Source organism: Mytilus californianus, unplaced genomic scaffold (genome assembly GCF_021869535.1).
Source record: "Mytilus californianus isolate M0D057914Y unplaced genomic scaffold, xbMytCali1.0.p SCAF_4, whole genome shotgun sequence".
Lineage (NCBI taxonomy): Eukaryota > Metazoa > Mollusca > Bivalvia > Mytilida > Mytilidae > Mytilus > Mytilus californianus.
This window is the reverse complement of record NW_026262690.1, coordinates 19,332,516-19,356,276: the sequence shown is the minus strand read 5'-3', so window position 1 is coordinate 19,356,276 and position 23,761 is coordinate 19,332,516. Positions and strand designations below refer to the sequence as shown.

Genomic DNA, 23,761 nt, shown 5'->3' with positions numbered 1-23,761 from the left:
GAGTTATGTCCCTTGGAAATATTAATTATGTTGGAAATTGCATTGCATTTTCTCTCAAGCCTTCATTTCTGTAAGATATTTATAAAAAGGTTTTATTTAGTTATCGCCCTAGAACCAGGGACAGATTAAATATGTGCAATGTGGGGGACATTGGAACTCTGTTGTTTTATTTTTACAAGGTCTTTTGGATGAAAGAAAATGTGCGTGAGATGAGGATATTATAGACACAATCATTTCTAAGTTTGTAATTACATCCAAATGAGTCTCAGTTATATGTTGTCTTGTGTCCCCATCATAGTGGTGAATCACTGGTGATGAGAGTGCTTTATAGGCTTCTGGATATATAAATCAGGCTTTGTCTCTGAGGACAGTGATGTCATAAAGGTAATTTGTTCCTAAGCTCACCTTTACATTTTATACAATAGCTGTCAGTATAATAATGGAATCTCCTGTGTCACTAATAATGAAACGCTATTATGGGATATCCTTCAGTGTATATGTAGCAACCATTAATTACGATGCTTTCAAATTAGTAGAAAGAAAAATAAATGACTCACATTGTTGCTAAAAGCAAAGTCTGGCAAAAGTCAGTCAAGTAGCATAGGTGTTTGAGAAATTCCACGCATACATCAAATACTACAAATGTCAAATTTGAATAGAGGGGTGCGCATGTTTAGGTGCTTGAATAATTGTAATTACCGTTTTGCAACTGCAAATGATTTGATTTCTGTCTGCTATGTAGAGTTGATGCCAAAGTTTTGTGAATCACTCAATGATTTTTTTAAACTTAGAAAGTATTCATACATCACACTGTCTGGAAGGAATGCTAGAGAGTGCAAGTGCACTTACTTATATCAATGGCATCCTGAGGTGAAAGTTATTTTAATATTCCATTTAATCTTCTATGACAACCAGAAATTTACTTGTAAAATCAATGTTACTAACATATCACATTTTTTTCCATCCCAGTCAACAATTTTCTAAGTAACATGATTCCCTTGTTGCTTATTAAATTTAATGGTTTGTATCATTTGGGTGTTATAAAAATGATGCAGAATTATATAGGTAAAGCCTTTCATAACATTAAAATAACATGCTGTTATGTGAATGGCATTTTATTAAACCAGAGTACTCTATAATTTATCATATTTTGCACATCATTAGTTTTAATTAAATAGGCAATTTTGGATTTAATATAAACGTTATATATACAACACCTCTGTGTTGTTCTTGACAAAAGTGTTGATTGTGTATTATTTATTAGTAAGTATAAGATCATTGATCCAATTAATAAAGCATATTTAAAATATAAAATAAATCAATGTTTTATGTTGAAGATAAGTTAAGTGTTGACAATGGCCTTATTTTGTATGTCTATTACTGCAAAGTTTGACAAAAGCGACTTGTGCCCTTGACATATCAGTACATGCTGATCTTTGCTTTAGACTTCATATATATATTGCAAGATTGCTGATTGGAATTTGGTTTAATTATATTGTCTAACCTTTTGTAATGTCACAATTGTTTGGACTCTTCTTCAGTTTATAATTTGCTTTAAAACAACATGTTGAGTAAATAAAGTGCAAGTTATTTTGAGGTTGATCAGTCAGTAGTTTCTTGTACCAACAAATTTGAAATTAAGTAAATTAAAAGACACAGATTGAAATGTTGAAGAATTGATTTTAACTTCTTCTTTTTTTTTGGTGGGGCAATTTTTTTCTACAGAAATAAGTAGCAAACAAAAGCCTTATTATGTAATAATCGAAAGTCATTTTTGCATTTTTGAAATGTTTTATCTGTCAGAATGATTAACACTATCAATTTATTTTTGTTGATGCTACCTCTCAACATAACTTAAAACTCATTTGATCCACCAATAATTAATGAAAACAATTCTAAATTACAGGCATTAACACTGATACATCTGAAAAAGAAAAAAAACAACCAATCATTATTTTCCCATGATGGTAAGAAATATTTGCTCCCATATATCTCCTCTGTCTCTCATAATCACATGAGAACACCTTACCTGTTGGTTATTAATTTACTTCATCAAAGATTTAACACCTGTAGTTACAGGTAAGCCTCAGGTGAAAATCCATCAATCATGGACCAGTTATACTTGTCTAGACTGACTAGTACCAAAGTAAAGGGGGAAAACTAATTGGTACATGCTTGATCTTCCCAACCGCCAAATTAGACGTTGATGGGACAGATTTTTTGTCTTATATGAAAGCAAAGGTTTAAAGCATTTGACAACTTGACAAATGTATGTAGATCTTCAAGATGGTTAAAAATTGAAAGGTTTCTAAAAAATTGAAATTGACTTTACTTTTATTATAGAATCTGCAATTTTCTGCCTCACATGTGATGAACTCAAATTATTGTTGCAGAAACTTACGAATACTTTTCCTGCAAGGGTGGAGGCAGGGGCGTTGGCTCTAAAAATAAGTAAAGCTTTATTGTATATTTTAGAATGTAATATCATTGAATCTTCTTATCTTGTATATAGAGGCCATATGTTCTGACGTCTGGCATAGTGTCTGTGCCACAGTCCTTGACCTCATTTTCATGGTTCATCAACTATTTAAAAAAAACAAGATTTTTTTTTATTAAGTGATTTGTTCAGTTATTTTGAGTAATAGGACAACTATATTTTTTTGGTATATAGAACTATTGCAAACTATATATGTCAAATTTCACCTGACCTTGACCTCATTTCATGGATCAGTGGCAGGGTTCATCAGACCTTGATTTCCTCTTCATTGTTCATCGGTCAAAAAGTAGTTTTATGGTTACATCCTTTTCTCAGATACTTTAAGCAAGAGGTCTTTTATGCTTGGTGTACGGAATGGTGGTAAGGTGCATATTCAGGCAAGACATCTCAGCGTGTCCACTCTTTTAATTTCATATTTCTGAAGTCTGTTGAGGTATTGAAATTGAAGGATTTTAATATCTTATTGAACAAAAGACAATATTCCACTAAATTTGCAAATACTTTTCACTCTTAAAAGGTCATTGTCCAAAAAGTTGAATGACATTTGGTATAAACTTGGGCTTTAAAAAATGCTAATCTGGGTAAACATTTGCATTTTATATTGTAGTTAACAATTGCTTACTCAGAGATGGGGGGGAAATATGGAAACTGCTGTGGAAATATTCTATCATTACAATAATATCATAGGTCAAAATTGGAACATGGGGATTAAAATATTTTACCTTGGATCAATGAAATTATGCAAAATGTGGAGGTTTTTTAAAGGATTTTAGTGAAATTGAATTACTGTAGTAAAAATTTGATGTCTATCTTTACAAGACATATACAATAGTTTCCTTGATTTTACTGAGAAGGAAAATTGGAATTTAGTACCGAGGAAAATATTAACAAAGAAAATATATTCAGTAAATTATAGAGAAGTAGACTTTTTATGGAGATATGGTCTTGATAATAGAATTAATGTGGGTGCACTGAATGTAATAGCCATAAACCCTTACTCTAGTTTCTCATTATTTCTTCTGTTTGCATAAATAGGACATAAGCTTCTAATAAGAAGTATTTTTAATATACATCTATGAAATTTGATATTTCTGTGAAATTAAATTGATTTAGGCATAGTACCATGTGCATTTTCTAAAAAGTAGAGAAGTGAAACCACTTTGTATAAAACAACTAGGCAGTGTTAAATAAGACATTTGTAATTGTAAACAGAACTCAAATGTTGTCAACATAACATCTTCTTGACCATTAAAAATATATTACCCAAACTTAGTTTGATATATCCCATGGGAGTAAAGAGGTCCCTTGATAAGTTTGGGGTTACAAGATCAAAGATCAAGATCACACACAGCAATTAACAGACTGAAATTAGGGGGCAATTTTGTTTGCAGATGATATCTTTTAAACTATATGTACAGCCTTAAACAAATTTAGCTTTCAAATTGCCCTTGGAAAGAACAGATTAAGATTGCCTTTGAAAGAACAGATTACAATTGCCCTTTGAAAGAACGAATTAAAATTGCCATTGGAAAGAAGATTAAAATTGCCCTTGAAAAGAATAGATTAAAATTGCCTTTGAAAATAACAGATTAAGATTGCCCTTGAAAAGAGCAGATTACAATTGCCCTTGAAAAGAACAGATTAAAATTGCCTTTGAAAATAACAGATTAAAATTGCCTTTGAAAATAACAGATTAAAATTGCCTTTGAAAATAACAGATTAAGATTACCCTTGGAAAGAACAGAATAAAATTGCCCTTGGAAAAAGAACAGATTACAATTGCCCTTGGAAAGAACAGATTACAATTGCCTTTGGAAAGAACAGATTACAATTGCCTTTGAAAAGAACAGATTAAAGTTCATGATCACAGTGACTATAAAATGGACTGAACTTTTTGGGAAAAGTTTTTTTTCCAGAGAATTTCATCTAAGCCATAAGTCTGATCTTTAACAACCTTTTGTGGATAATTGTCTTTGCCTGAAAAAGGCTCCTTTTGATAGGATTTGAAGACATAGCAGCAGTTATATACTGAAATCTGGGCAATTTTTGATAATGCATTGTAATTGTACATCTCAGGAAATATCTTTTGAGCCTGAAATCACTTTTTTTTACCAAACTTTCATGGATTATAAATGCTTCTTCAGACAGTGATTAAATAAGTTACAGGTCAAGGTAATAACAGCTATAATAGGCTGACATTTTGCTAAAACTTGTATCCAGTAAATTCAGTAAAAAATTTAATGGGGATATAATGTGATCTCCCTTGCTATATTAAGATTTGCATACTTCTCTTGGTAAGGCATTTGTAATGTTGATGAATAAAACATATGTTAACACTGCAACAAGGGACCTTATATTGAAATATACTTTAAAAGAGAATTATTGACCAATTGTAGATTTTATTCACCATCTTTCCTTGTTTAATGAGCTGGTATATTAACTATCAATAATATCAAAATTCCTTTATCAACAGCTTGTCTATTTATTAAAAAAAAAAAACACAGTCACCTGATGTAGAAAAAGTTTATTGTATGAATCATGGTTACACAAATATCAACTTAGTTTTTTTTTTCTCAAATGAAATATTTAGATGTTAGGTTAAATCTGACGTTGAATAAGATTTTTTTTATTATAGAGTTTTCTATAGGATTGTGTGGATTGCAATTTTTTTCAGCATCTTTGTGTAAGTTTAGTTTCCTTTACAACTAAACTTTTCATCAAGGTCTGGACTAAGAACATGGAAATATATGAGTTCGTGAACTATTGATGGATTTAACTGTAAATAGATTTAGTTTACTTGCCAACTTGGCCTTTCTTGAAGTTCATTATTCTGAGACAAAACACATTTTATGAGTTTGTGGACTATTGAAGCATCTGTAAATAGGTTTGTAAGGTTTAGTTTCCTTACCAGCTGAACTTTTCCTGAAGGTCATCACTCTGAGACTTTGAAAATTTTATGAGTTTGTGGACTATTGAAGCATCTGTTTATAGGTTTAGTTTCCTTGCCATATTCATCATTGTGAGACCATATGAGTTTTCGTACTATGAAGTATTCAAGCAAGTTTCCTTGTCAAATTGGGTTTTTTTTCTGCATATCATAGCTCTTTGTTCCTTACACAAATATTTAGTTTCTGCATTGTTGAAATATAATCTTTGTTGAAGTAAAAGGATCTCTTTAACTTTGGATTTACCTGAAAATCATAATGTTATAACGATTGACCTACACAAATGTCATGAGTTTCAGGTCTCTGATGTGAAAGGTTATATGCGTAACAAATGCATGTTTCACTTTATTTTGATGAATTATGCATGAGCAAGCAAGTACTTAGTTTCAAGGTAGTAATACCCCTCACAAAGTGTGTGGGGGATGGGGGTTATATAGGAGTTTTTGCTGTTCTTGCAAAGTAGTATGTATGTATGGAAAGAGGGTACATGTATTATTCTAGCCAGCCATGAGGGGATGTTTCATTAGTAATTTAATTTAACTTGCACTACCATTTTTATACTAATATACTTGCAGCAAATGACATTGAAATTGAAAAAAAATTAGATTTGTAGGGTAAATTCATGTGATATTTTTACATTCAATTAACTAGTTTTACAGGTGTATAATTCTGAAAATTTCCATAGTTTTTCTTTAATCTGCAGTTTATGGTGTAACTTTAAAGTTGTCATTGAGGTGACAAGTACTTTTTATCATAGAAATGAGTCACAATAAATCTCAAGGTAAAAGATGGTGACTGGTGATATCATCCAGGGATAGGACTATATTCAGGGTCAATTAATGGATTACATGTTTTATGCTACCCCACTCTTCACAATCATGTTCAAGTGTTTTTAAGCATTAAGAAAGTTGACAAGGTTACCCTGTTTGAAATGGATAATTGACTTATATTAAATAGGTATTTAAAGCAGGGCATCAAGCATGAAAATATATTCTCATTTCATCGTGATATACACTTCATCCAATAAAGACCATGCTACATAAATAGGAATATAAAAACATTACTACATATTAAACGATTAGTTTTTTTCAAAGAAAGATGTTTTTATTACCTTTTTCTGTTTAATTGAAACTAAATCTTTTCTGTAGTATATAGCAAGTAAATTGCAATTATGGGTCAATTTATTATTTATGATAATTGATTAATAGTAAATAGATGTGTTTAAAGTAGGTCAATGGATTCTGTTTAACCTTAAATGACCTCAGATGCTAAACATTTTGGTTTTGCCTTTTGATTTCTATTAATAGACACTTATTTTGCTCAGGTAGTCAAATTTTTTTTTACCTGAAATAGGACAGACACATTTCCATTTTATGGTTAAATGCAGTGGGTTAGATCTTACAGGAAATATAAACTGGAGATAAGGGGTGAAATATAGTGTTTATTTAGTCGCTTGATATTTACCTTGTCAATACAGGGAGTGGTGTATAGTGAGATGAGCGGGATAAAAATGTAAATTTCAGGGTCATACTTTTTTTTTTAAATCTTAATGAATCTATATCTGTTACGGAAGCCATTTTGTTTCTGAGGGATTTTCCAATAGAAGAAATTTCCCGATAGATACAGGATTTAGTGTGTTGTTGCGTTTTAAGAAATGGATGTTAACAATGACAGGATGTTGATATATTGTCACAGGTGAAATTCAAGGTAAATTTTAATAGGATAATAATCTACAAGGAAGATGTGTATGATGTAGTTATTTTTTCCATGGATTTTAGTTTTTATATGTCCGTCTATATCCTGATATTGTAAGTACAATATGTCTTTACAGTATTTGCAGAAATTTCTCAAATGTAATTGAAAAATAATTATTATCATTTGAGTTATGCTTTTGGTTGAATTTGAGTTAACAAACAGGAAAAAACCAGAAAATAAGGAAATGGTGAATCAAAGAGGCCTTCTTTTGATATATGATAGATTTTCAGTATACTTAATTTTATCAAAAGTCAGTATATTTAATGCTATATCAAGCACATCAACACCATGTCCATTTTTCCCTGACCATGCACATAACTACAGTTAATCTTAAATGCTTCTTTCTGCACTCAGCTTTATATTCACGTCAGATTAATTTACAAAAACATATCCATTTAAAAGTATTTTCAAAGATCACTTGGGGGAACCGTGCTTGAAAAGTTTGAATTTCCCATTAAAAGTCTTCTATAAATAATATGATTAATAAATGTATGTTTGATATAACTATAAAAGTTTATAATTTTTACCACCACTGATAACTGCCATCTGTTGAGGAGAAGATAGATTGATTAAAACACTATCAGCTGCAGTTATCTTTTTTTTAAGTCCCAACAAAAGCCATGTCCAGTCAAAAATCTTCAGGTAATTTAAAGGTAGGAGACTTTATCTCATTGACCATTGTCCTATGAACCCATTGACCTTCTCTCAAGTGTCCGCACAGATTACAGGATTTGTGCAGCTGACATGGACAGTGACCGGATTAATATGCTTATGGGTAAATTGGATTTTTTAATGTTATATGGGACGGTGACTAGGTTGTTGAACTGAAACATCTTGTAATGGCTGGCAGCTGGACAGTGAGAAATTTACCTGAGAATTTCTTCTTGTTTTCTTTAGATTATAGGATACATAGAAGATGGTCACTTCAGAAGGTCAGTAAAGAGAAATTATTTTTTTTAAAGTACAAGAGATGTCTTTCTATGTGTTTTGGTTATTTTGTGAAGCATTTAATGTGTATGCTTTGTGGAATATCAGTGACGGTTGTGATTGATGGTTACAGAGGGAAACATTAGGGTTTTCTCTGACATGCACAGGGTTTTAACATTTCTCCTATATACAATATCTGAAAACTCTCATACAAGATATAATTAAAAAAGAAATCACTTGTATTGTCAGTTGTTGATTTTTGATTTTTGGTGTTTCAACGCCACTTTTAAGCACCGCTTTTAAGCTATTTCATGGCGGCCAGTTTTTATTGGTGGAGGAAGCCGGAGTGCCCGGAGAAAACCACCGACCTTCGATAGGAAAACTGACAATCCTAGTCAATTAAGATTGGAGTCGAGAGCACCCGCACGAGCAGGGTTTGAACTCACAACCTCAGTGTTGACTGGCTAGTGATTACAGTAGTAACTACTTAGACCACTCGGCCACCGAGGCCCTCTTGTCAGTTGTTGTTTACAAGGTCAAAATTATGGTTACAATAATATAAAGGGTCTTGCGGTGTGGGATTTGTTCATTGTTGAAGGCCGTAGTGACCTATAGTTGTTAATTTCTGTGTCATTTGGTCTCTTGTGGAGAGTTGTCTCATTTGCAATCATACCACATCTTCTTATTTTTAAATTAAATAAGTATAGCCGACTATACAGTATGGGTTTTTCTCATTGTTGAAGGCCGCATGGTTGCCTATTTTTGCTTACATCCACTTCATTTGAACTTTGGTGAATAGTTGTCTCATTGGCAATCATGTCTCATTGGCAATCATACCACATCTCCTTATTTTTATAAAAATTTTAATTTATTGATATGTTGTTAAAGGCTATTATTGTGAGTCAAGGAATTGATTCTGAGGAAAAGTATCCTGAACAATTTTCATGTATGATGGGTGTATTGACAAGATGTCTTCTTTATATTCAAGTTAACACCTTGGGTATAAATTTCTGTCAGGTAAAGTGAACACTGTCATATATGTAATACAGCTAAGGGCATGTGTTTGGTTTACTGTTGGATTCATAAGGCAGTCACTACTAGCAATCCATTACTTGTTTTTTTTTAAACCTTAGGAATTAAGAAATTTTCCTGCAAACTCCTTACCGAGAAGTTTATTTTAGCTCAGTATAAATCAGACTTTATGATTTCCTTGTATTTTATTCTCCATAAATACATGTTTTATAAATACTAATGTGTAACATTGTGCTTGTACTATTATGTTTAAAGTGCAGTAGTTATTGTGATATTGGTTGATTATTTTTCCTAATTAAGTGTTAATTAAGATTGTCATGTTTAATACAACCATGGATTTGATCTCTCTTAAATATGCCTTATTGTATCAGAATATTTTGTCTGTCATTATATTTCAGACATATTTTGTTTACTGATAAACAATAATATGTTGGGAGATTTTGTCTGGAAAAGGTGAAATCAATTCCCATAGTGTCACTTTACCAATACACAATCTTCAAAGAAGTTGATCTGTTCACTGTCTTGGGTCACCAAAGAAATGGGCCTGGGTACTTTCAGTTTATGTTTAAATTATGACATCACATGAAGGATATACAGAACAAAATTATTGAATAAAGGTTAAACTTTTTTAAACGGGAGGGAAGTTTCAGTAATATTGTCTGCTGCTTATGTGGTTTAGAAAAAGGGGGATCAGATCTCCCGAACCTTCCATATAAATTGTCAATGATATTCACAGAAAATTTTGTATTTCAAGTACAAAGACACATATAAATATATAAACAGATTTGTCATTTTATGGCAGTTCCTGTGTAAATATTTATTGTTGTCATTAGTGACTTGAGGGGAAGAAACCATTAGTGTAATGTTATAAGATTGTTCACTAAATATATGCACAACCCTCAGTTTATGTATGTTGGGACATTTATATGATTGAGACCGGGTGTTTTGTTCTGAGATGATATAATTAAATAAGTTCTTCCTTGATTGTTCCTTGTAACGTATATTGGTCTTGCTATCCCTTCATAATGGCAATAAATTAACATTTTTCAATTAACACTATCTAGGAATAACAAAAATAAACAAACTTATTTAAAATTTCTTAAGGCTTCTTTCATGACCCAAAATTTATCTAAACCTGTACAGTAAAAATCTTTGAAAAAATGTGTACAGGTTTATATATTATTCATACTGAATCTTTATACCATGCAACATCAATGTAAGAAATTAAGGTTATGCTTGAACGAAAAGATGCACAAATTATTTTTTAATTAAAAAAATGAAGGTTATTATGCTTGAAAAAAGGTGCACACATTATTTTAAATCACCTTCAAGATGTCACTTGCTTAATGCAGATACAACATTAAAAATAAATTGAAATAAGATGAATAAATATAGATGTCTGAGTATGTCTCAAGTTAAAAGTACAATATAATGAGGGTAAGCAGGTGCTGATTAAAACATGTTGGATAAATACATGAATGTCAGCATCACTATATTTTACGAAGTACATGTACCTTAAAGTACATGTTATCTTTGGTTAGGAACAATAGACAAACATTTGTAATAATTTGTTTGGGAAAAAGAGTAAATAGTATTGAGCAAAAAAATTACTAGGAAATAAACTACTGGGAAATACCAGTTTCATGTAAAATGACCATCTATTTTTTGTCTGAGCTTAATGGAAAAATTTATGACTTCAATGGAAGTAATATAAATTAAAGAAAGTAATAAAATGAGATGCTTAAATTCTATTTTTCCAGATAACAGAAAAAAAATCAATACTTTTATCAATAAATAATAATTTTCATTCTCAGTTTCATGTAAAATTCCAACATAATTATATCCATTAAAACTTGCCAATAGCAAAGCAAGGATCTTCATAGTGCAGACAAGTCAAGTTCTATAAAGTTGACAAGAATAAAGATGCTTGGGTTGCAGACATCACTTCAAAAATATCTCCTAGTTTTGGCAGTGCACATGCATAACAGAGGCCAGCTAATCCAATGTATGTCAATGCCTCGAATCATGTCTATTAGATATGAAGGAAGAGGCATTCATTTATGATAGTTATAATTGAAGTAGACCATAGCCTGATAATATCTTGCACAACATGGTGATGTTGGGTTCATCAGACAATGCCCACAAGGTCAAGTTATCATTTAACTGATGAATGACTAGTCTAGGGTCACTATTCCCTTTGAAATTGGAAGAGAAAACCATTGCCCCTCAATCATCAATGATTGTATGGCTGATATATTTGGATGGGAAGGTTGACTTGATTAGCAATGGTGACAAGTATTTATGTAGATACAAACTGGGTAAGACAGACTATACAAACATAAGAAACACCGTCGTTAAGGTGTTGCTTAAACAGGGTCATATAAAGAAGTTGGAAGTCAATAGTTGTAAAAGGCACCTATAAAATTTAATGGTCTCATTTAATATGTTTTAAGTGCTGCTAAGTGTGATGTTTTTCTGCAAGAGTATAAAAAAGATAATAGCATTAACCCTGTTCAAATTATTGAGTTTAAACGAGAGATAAGAAATTCAAATAAAGCACATTTAATTCATGTATTAATTTCTCAAAACAAATACCGGTGTGAGTACTTAGCTGCCAATCTCTTTGTTCCTTGAGAGAAAGGATGCGATTGAATTGACTCTCTGCTAAAACATAACTGGACCTGATTCCTAAGGTATTTCTTAACAGTTTATGATTAATAAAGCTGTTGACAAAGCATTTAGTGACATACTTGAGACTCTATATTTTAATGTCTAAGAAAGGATTGAATAATTCCTTTTTCTCTTGCATTTGCTTCAGTATAACATGTCTAAAAGGACAATTTTCAAGCTGTCAGCATCTTTTTCATCTACTTTCTGCTTCTTTATATTAAAAGATTTGCATTTTCAACCTGAGTAAGGATGTAAGAAATTTATTGATTTAAAAAAAATCCTCCTTTAATACAATGTACTGAATAAATCTTATTATGGATATGACTGCATAATTTTGCAACAGGTTTTTCTTTTCATTGACGAGTCAAAAGGAGATTGGTTGTGTCAAGATATGCATGTTTATTTATCGATCGGCTAAGTGGCCAGACAGCGGTGCATACAAATTTAAAACCGATTTAACAAAATTCTTGTATGATGCGAAGGTCTCTCATATATGCAGTTTTATTTCCCAGGAACAGTGGATATATAGGATAAAGGTAGATAACTACGTTTATGAGTCATTTCTCTTGTCTTTTACTGAGTGAATTTTGTTAACCAGACATGAAGCAAAGTTAAATTATGTAATAGTTTTTGGAATTACTTGTGTTTTCAAGGATTGAAAAACCACAGGTAATGTACAGACGGGACAATGATATTTGTTTTAAGAGAATTTATGTGCAAATTAAACATGCAACACAAGTGCATTACGTGACATTTTGAGGTGCGCCTTTTATTTTTGATAATCTGTTAAAACTTTGGGATGGTATGATAAATTATAATTCATAATATAGGACAATATATAATGTGATTTTATAGGCGAATGAAAAGACTGAACACATTTTCATAAAAAAAAAGAAAGAAAAGCAAAATAAACTAATATTCTCTTCTTTTAATCAAACTTATTCTATTTCTATGATTCTTGTCCAAATCTTATCTTTCTATGCAAGGGGAAAATGAAATTTAGTCACTATGTCTTGATTATTATAATGAAGAAAAAAAAAACAATAAAAAAAAAAACCAAATGAAATATTATTAATTATTTACAATATTTGGTAAACAATTTTTATTTCCAACAGTGAAGATTTTTTAAAGGGAGGTTATAAGAGTGACATGAGATATGATGTATTAGGCTGCTGACAGGCCATAATACTTGTTCTGATGTTGCTCAACCTTACTCACTAATGAAAGTTGACATAAACTATCCATTGTTTCCAGCCAAACAGGAAAGTTTAGATAATATCACTCTTTCTGACATTGCTAGAATGTTTTACATATGGCATCCTTTGCCAAAAAGAAGTTTTATTTTCTGTTTCTGTTATTTCCTTCCTTCTTCTTGCTAGAGGTAGTCTACAGTCATCTGGTTATTTTGTTAAAAAGGAATACACTTATTTTGTCTTGTCTTTGTTTGCTGGTATGTATATATATATATACTTCTATTGATGTTAAGTGCAGTGCATGTTGAAATTCTTTCGGGAAATTATTTATTAAAAAAAATAAAAATTGTATTCAGGTCTCTCAAGATGTTTAAATTAATTTGAGTTCTTATAATTTGAGAAGAAATATTTAATTTGGAGAGGTATAAATGTTAAAGAGTAGTAAGGGAATTTTGAAATTATGAATTTTGAGATGGGACACGTGGACAGGATGTGAAAACTTATTCAGAATAATTTTTTAACCGGATGCAGTGAAAATATATCAATAAGTAAATGTTCTTGAATTTCAGAGGATAAATTAACATAACATTGATAGTCATTTGCAGTACACTTTATGTAAAAATGGTACTGTTGTGATTAACCTAAAAAATCTGCCAAAATAACTGTTACTTCCTGGTGTACAATGACATTTTTTTATGAAATTAATGTTATTTCTTTCCTTGTAATTAAAGTAGCAGATATCTTCTGAATTGGGATTTTCCTAGATTAAACTATTTTTTTTACACAATTGAAGGTTATAGTCACTGATCAAGATCAGAATATCTTGGGAGGACGTACATAGCTGTGATTTAAAGGAAAAACTATATGACGCACCTGGAAAAAAAGGATAAATTGGCCATTTGAAAATGGTTATATTCCAACTGACAGTATTTGAATATGCAGAAAGTTTGTCTGTTTGAAATATTTAGGAGTGAATGCTTTATTTCCTTGTTTTGCCGAGCTGTCTCGATTAAATGATTTTTAGGTTAAAGTTAAGACACTGTTATTTTTTCTTTCAGAAAAGCAAGTAGTTTTTGGAGGAAGAACGACATCATATCATAAAGTACAGTCATTACCATAGCAACATACAACAGTCATCACCATAGAAACCATAAAGGATAATACAAATATTGATTAAGAAACCCATGTAATCTGTGATTGTGTAAAACACGTGGATTTATTTGTGATCAATTTTACAAAGTTTTTTTATTATTAAGTGTTGAAAAGTTTTTATGATATTTGTTTGTGAAAGTTTACCCTAGGTCTTTCAGAGTTATTTTCTACAAAGAAAGTTACTTTTTACATAAACGTTAAGTCATATTAAATTGTTATGGCCATGGTGAACAATGCAGTGGTGAACTTAGCTGGTGTAAATCAAATGGGCACCATACTTCCAAATAATGTAAAAGACTCACGATGGTTGACGTTAGAAGTTTGCCGTGAGTTCCAGCGGAACAAATGTACACGACCAGACACAGAATGCAAGTTTGCTCACCCACCACCACATGTTGAGGTTCAAAATGGCAGAGTCACAGCCTGCTTTGACTCAATAAAGGTAGGAATTTGTTTCATTTACCTGTTGTTCCAAATACTCAAATCAAAAATGTGGAGACTGTGGACTGGCTTGATTTCTATCTCGGTCCTTAAAAATCAATTGAATTAGCCAGGATTTAATAAAAGACTTGAATGGAATTTACCCCTAATTTTGTTTCTGTTACATAATAGTTGGTTACTTCAATAATTTTAAAAATAGGAAGGGGGGAAATGTTTGGACTACAATAACAGCACCATCTTTAGAATATAATACGGTAAATTCAGAAATTATTGCACATTATTTGCAGTAATAAGTACCTCGCAATAATTTCTGAATTTACAGTACCAAATTTATATTGATAGTTTCTTAAAATTGATTTTATTACAAAATTTTAAGATACTTTTTATAAGAATAAATCTCTTTTGTTGTAAAGTATTATCATGTCATATTAGAAACAAAGACAATTTAGATTGAATCGTGACCATTGAAACATGACTTGGTTGATTGTATGTTTGTACATCTGTGGTAGTTACAGTGACAGGTAGACAGGTAGAATGAGTCAGTACCAGACATAAATTCACTTGAAAAAAATACAAGAAAGGTAAACAAATCCCTTAAAGTTACTCATTATTTTATATGTTAGTCTTTTTAAAGAAAACGGAAATTCGGTAATTGAGTGAAACTGGTAAATCAAAGTCGTGATATAGAGATTTTTCAAGCAAAGGTATTTGTTGTCACAATTAATTGGATTTTTATAATTTCTAAAGGCTGTTTTACAGACTATCACAATTTATAAGAAGTTCTGTGCTGTCAATCTACCCAGTATTTCTGGACAGCAGTAGATATTTTAAGTCCATTATTTTGATAGCAAGTAAAAAAGTGCCCAACATAAATAAATATATCATTTTTCTAAGTCTTAATTAATTAAGTTATTTCTTTCATTGGTCACAAATTAGGTTTTCTGATAAAGTACTAAATATTTTAAACAAGTCTTTATTGTACATTGCTTGAGACATCACTTCTGTAAACTTAATTCAGAACAAATAAAGAGACAACTTGAATAATCATTGCAGGACTGGGAACGAGTAAAGAGGTCATAAAATAGCATTAGTCAAAAAAGTTTTGTACTGTTTTACCATTCATTTGATTACTAAATTATATTAGTTATATTTTATAAGTGATCGGTAATGAACAAAAACCATTCTGTATTTCTGATGGTTATTGCTTATTGGTAATAAATTAATTCATTTTCCAGATAAATTTGTCCTTAGGATTTAATTGGAAATGACATTTTTTTATGTGGCCTACCTAAAATAGATGAGACAGTGACTGACTATAGACTATTGACAGCTTTTTATTTTCCCCAGTTAATATATTGTCACTCCTTTGCAATCTATCTCATGAGTTTTTGTCTGGATGTATAACTGTTATAAAGTGTTTTTTTTTTGCATATATGAGGGGCTTGTTGAGATTTTGTCTGTAACTTCTTAGATTTTTGACTGGTCAAAATTTCCATTCTGTCTTGTTAAATCATGTTTTTTTTTTGTATGACCATTCCAAAGAGTCACAAAAATCAAGTTTAAGGCGAAAGAAGACATCAAAATGAAAGTTTATTGATGTCAGAAGTGGCTAATGCAGTAACTTTATAGTCCTGTAGTATAAGTCTTCCTGACAATGACAGAACTCTAGTAAGATATATATAAAAATAAGGAGATGTTTGCTACACTGAACTATCAATTGTATCACCACCTTGGTAGACAAATGCTTATCAGAGTTATAAGTATAAGACTATTTTAAGTAGCATGATTATTAATGACAGTTTGTTGCTCTTAAATCAATGGTTGACATTTCGGAACCTTGGGTTTTAGTTATTAATTTTGAAATCCATGCATTTTAAATTTTTTTGCTTTTAGAAATCTTGTCATTAAGATGATTTTGCTCCAAATGTTTTTTGTTTTTTTTTTTTATCTCTTTGATTATACATGTACATAAGTATATGGAGCAAGTAACTATAGGTAATTGCTGGATTAAAAGTCCTTCATCCTTTTTGTAAAAGCACACTGTCATGAGTGTCAGAGGTCATGAGTTCAATCCTGCAGCCAGTCAGACTAGAGACTTTAGAATCATTTTGCTGCTTTTCTGCCTAGCACATTATCATTTAAGAGAGTGCAAAGACTGATGAAATGTGATCAAATATTATGATATGCCATCCTTTGAACTATAACCTTGTTAGATAGAATGTTAAAAATCCTACTGAGTGCTTTGTCTTATACAAACTGGATTAGTGTCCATACTGCATTATCATTTACACCTTCCTTTCCTGAATATCCTCTGGATATCAAACCCTCATCCATCCTTTGTGGAATATCTAGTTTTTCATTAATCAAGCTAGGTATATAGGAATTTTAGTGTCATCATCAAAGTAATTTGTAAATTGTAATTGGAGAACCTTTGGCAGACATGACCTTATAAAACCAGCTAGACAGTCCATACATCAATTAACTTATACAAATGACCTATATTGAGTATAAAGATTCTTGTGCATTAATTAAACCTTAAATTTGTTTACAATTTTCCAGCCAATTTCTCCTGTTTACACATTACCAGACAGTACATGTTTGATTTAATCAAATTAGTATGAAAAATCAACACAAATGTTTACCTTTTATTTATTCAGTTTAGGCTGGAGATCTATGTAGAGAAGGGACATCAGAAATACTAAAACAATATTTATTTAGTTTTGTGTTAAGATGATCATTTCTTCAGTCATGCAGTAAATTCATGGTGATATTATCTTTGTGGTCTGGCTTTAGGCATTAGTATTGTAAATATGATGGGGAAATATATGAAACTACAATTCATTTTTGTTTTCTGAAGTTTTTGTTTTTGTTTTTTTTTTGTAAATGGTTGTTCATTATTGAGTATATATTCTCAGGGATTATACAGCCATAGACCTGATGATCACTGTGGACTTCTATATATTCCCAGGTGTGGTAATTGTGACCATATAATCCAGGGACAGCCATAAATTGATAGTCATTGAAGACCTGTATACTTTCCCAGGCACAGTCAATTTGGGACCTGTATAAATTCTTAGGATTGGTCATTGCATTCTGGCCCGAATATATTATATGAAGGGGTTATCATTGACTCATTGTAGACCTGAATTAATTCCCAGAGACCTGTACATATATCCTAGGGAAAGTGATTGAAGACTTGTATATATTCCCAGAGACAGCTTCTATAGATCTGTGTATATTCCTAGGGAAAGTGATTGAATACTTGTATATATTCCCAGAGTCATTTTGTACCTATATATATTTCAATGGGGATAGTCATTGTGGACCTACATAAACTAGTCTCAAGACTGACAGAAATTTTAAACTGATGAGAGAAAACTGGACTTCTGTGAACAAATGTGCCTTTAAAACAAGAAAATGGTACAAAACTCCTCCCAAAAAATAAATATATTCAGTAAAATAAAGGTTCTTAAAGAAAATGTACACTAAGTTAGCCTTTTCTATTTTAGAATTGGAACAGAGGCTATAATTACTGTTAAGTATAAGCCTTGTTTTTTTCTTAACTTATAAACAAGACTGCTCTAACAAGCCTCTATACTTGGTTATGATATTGCTTGTGGAGAGAACATCCCTAGGAAGATCATTATCCCTGCCTTTGCTTCAAAGCCAGCCAACTCAGGATTGTGTATGCATTGCAATATGAAGCTTCAAGCTTTTTGAGGGAGACATTTGATGCTAGATATAATTTATGTTCTTAATTTGAATTAGATTCTTCCCTGATTTCTCCATTTACAATATCACCTGGAAGGAAATGATCACTTGGTTTTTTGTCAGTAAGCCAGTTTAAGTTGTAGTTTTGACTTCCTTTTTGAATGTGTTCCTTATAACTATTAAAAGTTAAGTAACAAGGATGTTATAAATGTCGTATAAACAACGTCTTTATTTTAGACCTGAAACTAATTTTTTTCCCCAAAAAATAGGTCACAGAAGTTTCTGGATGAAAAAAAGTCTGCACTAAGCTTAATTATAGTAAATGGATATTGTATTTTGGAAAGAGCTTCTGTTTTTAATGTTGCTTCCAGCCTTGTTTCATATATTTTTATGGCTTTAAATTTTGCTTACTGTTGCTTGTCTATATATGTAAATTAACATGACATTATCCATAGAGAATAGAGATTCAGTGTTGGTTTATCTAAACAGCAAGTTGTACTCTAAGAAGAATACACATTCAGAATACCAGTCAACAGTTTGTTAGAACCTTTGTCTTTGTTCAGTCAGCAGTATGCCCTTTCTTCTGATAAATCCAACAGAGGTATAATTCTATCAGTCAACTGAAAAAAGAATTTTATCTAATAATTTAGAAGTTTTTAAAACTTCAAACAGAAGAAATTTAATTCCATCATAAACACATTTTATTTCCTAGAATGTGATAAAACTGGCTAGAATTTCGTTTTATTGGACAATCAGTGTGCTGACCTATAGATCGTTCCCATAGTATGTAAATATTTATAAAGGAATGTCCAATACTGTCCAGTACTTGAGGAAATTAACACTTATGTCCTGGGTGAAATATATTGGTTGTCCCATGATCAATAGAGGTTATTTTAAGGTCAAGTATCTGTTTAATCTAGAATTTATCAGATAGGCTTTGCTTTATCTTGTTGAGGAAGTTTTTCTCAATATGAACACTTGTGTAGATGAATTATGTTAGGGCTTACAAATAAGTCATTGTTTAGGGGTTTCAGATCAACTTCCTTAAAAACAATGAAAGGAAATATAAGATAAGAAAATGTACTGTAAAAATGGATTGACATTTAAATGCCTTAATACAAAGTTATGGTGATCCAAGGAAGATAACCAATTTAGTCAGCATAATAGTATACTATAAACAGTCTAATCCTGACACATTCTACTTTTTCTTTTCTTAAAGCAGTGACCTGAGTCATGATTTTCAATTGAATTGTTGGTTTCTTAAAATTACAGTTGAATAAAAGCCTGCATAGTTATGTCATAAGAATGCTTAATTACCTTGCATGATTTTACAAATAAATTAAAATCATATCACATTTCTCAGAGTTGTTACTATTTTTAAACTAATTAAATGTCTGTGATAGAAATTGAAAAGAATGGTTAATGAACTAGTGCACTAAAGTACTCTTTATAAAATTCTTTAATTGTTCTTTTATCAAAAGTATTGAGCATGTTTTATTGACTCAAATTTGATTTTTATTGTAAGAATTAAGTCCAGTTGTAAATTATTAATCTGTTATAGCTAAATCAATCAATAGAAAGTTCTTCAGGAATCTTAATAAAGAATAAACCAGAAACGTATATTTCAAATGCTGTTACAAGAGATTACTGATCCTTGTTTAACATACTTGGCTCCAGTTGTTCAAAAGTGTTGTTAGGCTGACACCGCTATTAAAGTGTTGTTAGCAAGTCCTTAAATTTAACAAGTTTTTTAACTGTTAGCCTAACCACACTTTTGAACAACCCGGCCCAGATCATATTTCTTTATTTCAAACTTATGCCTACAGTATAATATAATAGTCTAAAAGTAAAATTATTACCGATTTTGATTAGCATCAAGTGACTGAGTGACATTAGATTGGGGTGTTTCATATATGATAAGAACTGTTTTTATAGTAGAAAATACATGTCTAGATTAAAAATTATCTATATTGGATGTCTTTCAGCTTTCCTTATACTGAGCTGTATAAAACTGCATGACTCCTATGTAATTTTCTAGCTGTCATTAGGATAGTCTTATTTGTTGAGCAAATTGTGATTCCTCTAAAGTGCTAAAAGAAAATTCCTTTGCATTAAATTTGTGGTTTTAAATTACAGAGATGATTTGTGTGTGTCTCTATGGATACAGATGCAATTGCACAATTTCATTCTTATAAAATCAATTTTCATAATCCCATTACTATATACATAAATATATTGATGCATAATTTTCTGGAAATAACTGATTTAAGATCCATCAGTCCTTTTGATTTGTGCAGTACAGATCAGATAGATATTTAAAACATATAACCTTTCTGGAATTCTCTGCTGATTATAGATGTAGAAATTATTAAGAAACTAGGGTTCAAACTCCCTCAAGTTAAAAATTGACGTTAAATGAATTTGACTATTCTATTTAGGTCCCTTTCTATACTATAGCTCCTTATGTATTCCACTTTACATTCCTTGGCTTTAAAATGGTTGACTTTCAACATTCCTGATGGAAGTAAATCCAAAACACCTTCATAAAGTCTTATTTTCATTATAGAGTCCTTTTGCTAATGACCTTGATCCTTGATTCTGTCAGTGTTAAAAGTTTGGGTCATCTTGTACAGTTGGTTTTGTTTTTACTCCTTGGATTCAATTTTGTTTTTGTCAAGAAATATATTAAAACAATTGTAAAGGTCATTTCAAAATGGACATGATTATTACTGTTTTAAAAAAAAAAGCAACATATGATTTTGGAATGAAAAATATGGATTTTGTGCTTTAACATTCATGACATGATTCCCTCCATACATTTTACAAAACCTAAAGCAAAGAATATTATAATGCATGATTGATGTTCATCTCAAAGTAACAGTCAGAATTGTAACATTAAGCAAAACCTCTCACCTTGCTATATTAAATTCAAGATGGCCACCTAAGCATAGTTTGAGCAAAATTCTATGCTAAATGTCAAAAACACTGCAATTTTTTTTTTTTTTTTTAGAAATTAATATTTTAATAGGAGAGGTCATTTTTATTTATGTTGTAATATCTAATAAGAATATATATATACTGTAAATTCAATTATTGCGAATCTGGTTTTTTATAATGCGAATAATGGGACTGGTGAATATTGCTATAATAAGAACTTACATTCTGATATCTGATACATATATCTCTATTTAGATTTTCCTGAAATAATTAATCTTGCATTATTGTCCAATGTTCAGTAATCTCGGAATTTATTGTACTTTCCAAATTATCATATTTATAAAAATATCAGTAAAAGTGTTACAGGGAATTGCAAAGGGATTTTCCTCTTTTTGTGTGGTAAATTATATGTCTAATTTCTTCCCAGACGTGAAATAAATGATCCTAACGATGATGTAAACCTAATTAGTAGAATTGTAAAGTACAGGGCTGTGATATTAACACATTGATAGACTCACAAAGCAGTTGTTTATTGATAAAATGGGCATGGAATGTCAAGATCAAAACTTAAACAGGAATTACCAAAAATTAGTTTAAATTGTTGCTTTTTTTATGTGCATTTTAAAACTGACTATACAATTTACTTCAGAGGATAACATGTTTTTTCATAAATTATATACAGATTGAATCACCAAATCTATGTTATTGGTGGAAGTCTTATTTAACAACGATATGTGTGTTTGACTTATTTGTAGAAATATCTGGTTTGTTAACAGCAATTTCTGCAGTTTTGATTATAATACTACATCTTGGAAATAGTTCATGAAATCTGATTGCAAGTTTTACCAAACAGAGGGAAATAGGCACATATTTTAGTAATGTTGTAGTGAAACCTCCACTTGCTCTCTAAAACTATTGTCTTTTTAATGTATATGCCTTATTTTGAAGGCATACTCTGAAGACAGTTTGTTGTACGTTTTTGTCTAGGGTTTTGGTATCAGAATTTCTTTGCATTGTTTCGTACTAAAATAGAAAATTTCTGCACACATTACATCACTTACAATTATAATCTCTTTGTTTGTAAATCGTCTTCTTTCCTATATTGTGTTTTGATGAGCAAAAGTTAGGCATGTATATTGGCATGATGCCAGATAGCTCATGGAATGTTGATTTCTTTAACACATGGACTGTCTCCTTCAATTAGGTCAAACCCACAGAAAGTGCAGGCTTTTTATGAAATGTACATTTCTCCAGCAGTGCTTCAAGACAGATTAAATAAGTCTTATCATATAAATATGGAATTTATGCAACACCAGACAGTTTTATGTACAGTTGGTGATTTCATTCCTTTGATATTTATCTCAACAATAAAATGCACCTTCCTGAAAATATCAGTACATTTTTGTTCTGAGGCCAAAAGGTTGAAGAAAAAAAATTTCTAAGAAAGTAAAATATTTTTATCCTAGAATTGGCAGTCAAAATGTTGTTTGATATATTTTTTATGCCCCTGCCGTAATGGAGGGAGCATCAAGTTTTACCCTTGTCCGTCTGTACGTCCCGAAATTGGTTTCCGTTCTCTAACTTTAGTTTGCCTCAACCAAATGTTATAAAACTTATACACAATGCTTATATCCACAAAACACAGATCAAGTGTGAATTTGGGTGGAGTCACTTTTACTGATCTAGATTTATGCCCCTTTACAAATGGAAAAATTGATGAAATTTTCGTTTCTGTTCTCCAACTTAAATTTGCCTCAATCAAATGTAATGAAACTTTTACCTTTCTAGAGTTATGCCCTTTACATTTTCATTTCTGTTCTGTTCTCTTACTTAAGTTTGCCTCAACCAAATGGTTTAAATCTTACTAGAACACACCCGCGAAATCGCGAGCATTTAGAGCGTGGTTGAAGTATGTAAACTGTTGTACATAGGATCACTTTTTGGGAATTATTTTATGACTGGATAATTTCAGGAAAGGTATCAAAAGTCATTGGTACTTGGGGGACAGAACATTTTTTTTTTAGCTCTCCCCTTCTTTTCAAAATCCATTATTTTTTTTTTTTTCTATTACAATTATTTTCGCATTTTTCTGTATATTACTATGAACAGCCACATACTATAATCTCTATATAATATAATTATGACCGCTGTTGATAGTAAACTTGGAATTGAAAGTAAACAGCAAATACACTTTATTATGTAGTATATGTATGTTCATAGTATACAGAAAAAGCGAAAATAATTGTCCTGTTCCCAAGTACTTATAAAAATTATATGTAAACAGTCTTAAACGGAAGTCTTGCCTATGACTTAAAAGTCCACCCGATGACGGAAACAATATATGGACACCTTTATTTTCGTTTTACTCCCAAAATAACCCAAACGGAATAATCATAAACGTTGATGACCAATGCGATTATGCATGGTACCTATAGGACACAGAGGCATGATGATTAATTTATTGTGGCAGGAAGAGAAGCGACACACAAAATCAGGTCTTC

The 23,761-nt window shown here is 31.0% G+C and overlaps 1 protein-coding gene across 19 annotated transcripts in view; it reads left to right on the top strand.

Moving 5' to 3' along the window:
- The window catches only part of LOC127737623 (muscleblind-like protein 2a), a 177,089-nt gene that overhangs the window by 102,747 nt on the left and 50,581 nt on the right, over positions 1-23,761 (top strand). For 13 of the 19 annotated variants that reach the window (XM_052248463.1, XM_052248465.1, XM_052248461.1 and 10 more), the window contains one exon: positions 14,078-14,613. In XM_052248463.1, the coding sequence (XP_052104423.1) occupies positions 14,389-14,613 (225 nt within the window). In that variant the 5' untranslated portion in view covers positions 14,078-14,388. The other 6 variants (XM_052248467.1, XM_052248471.1, XM_052248468.1 and 3 more) reach the window with 6 other exon arrangements.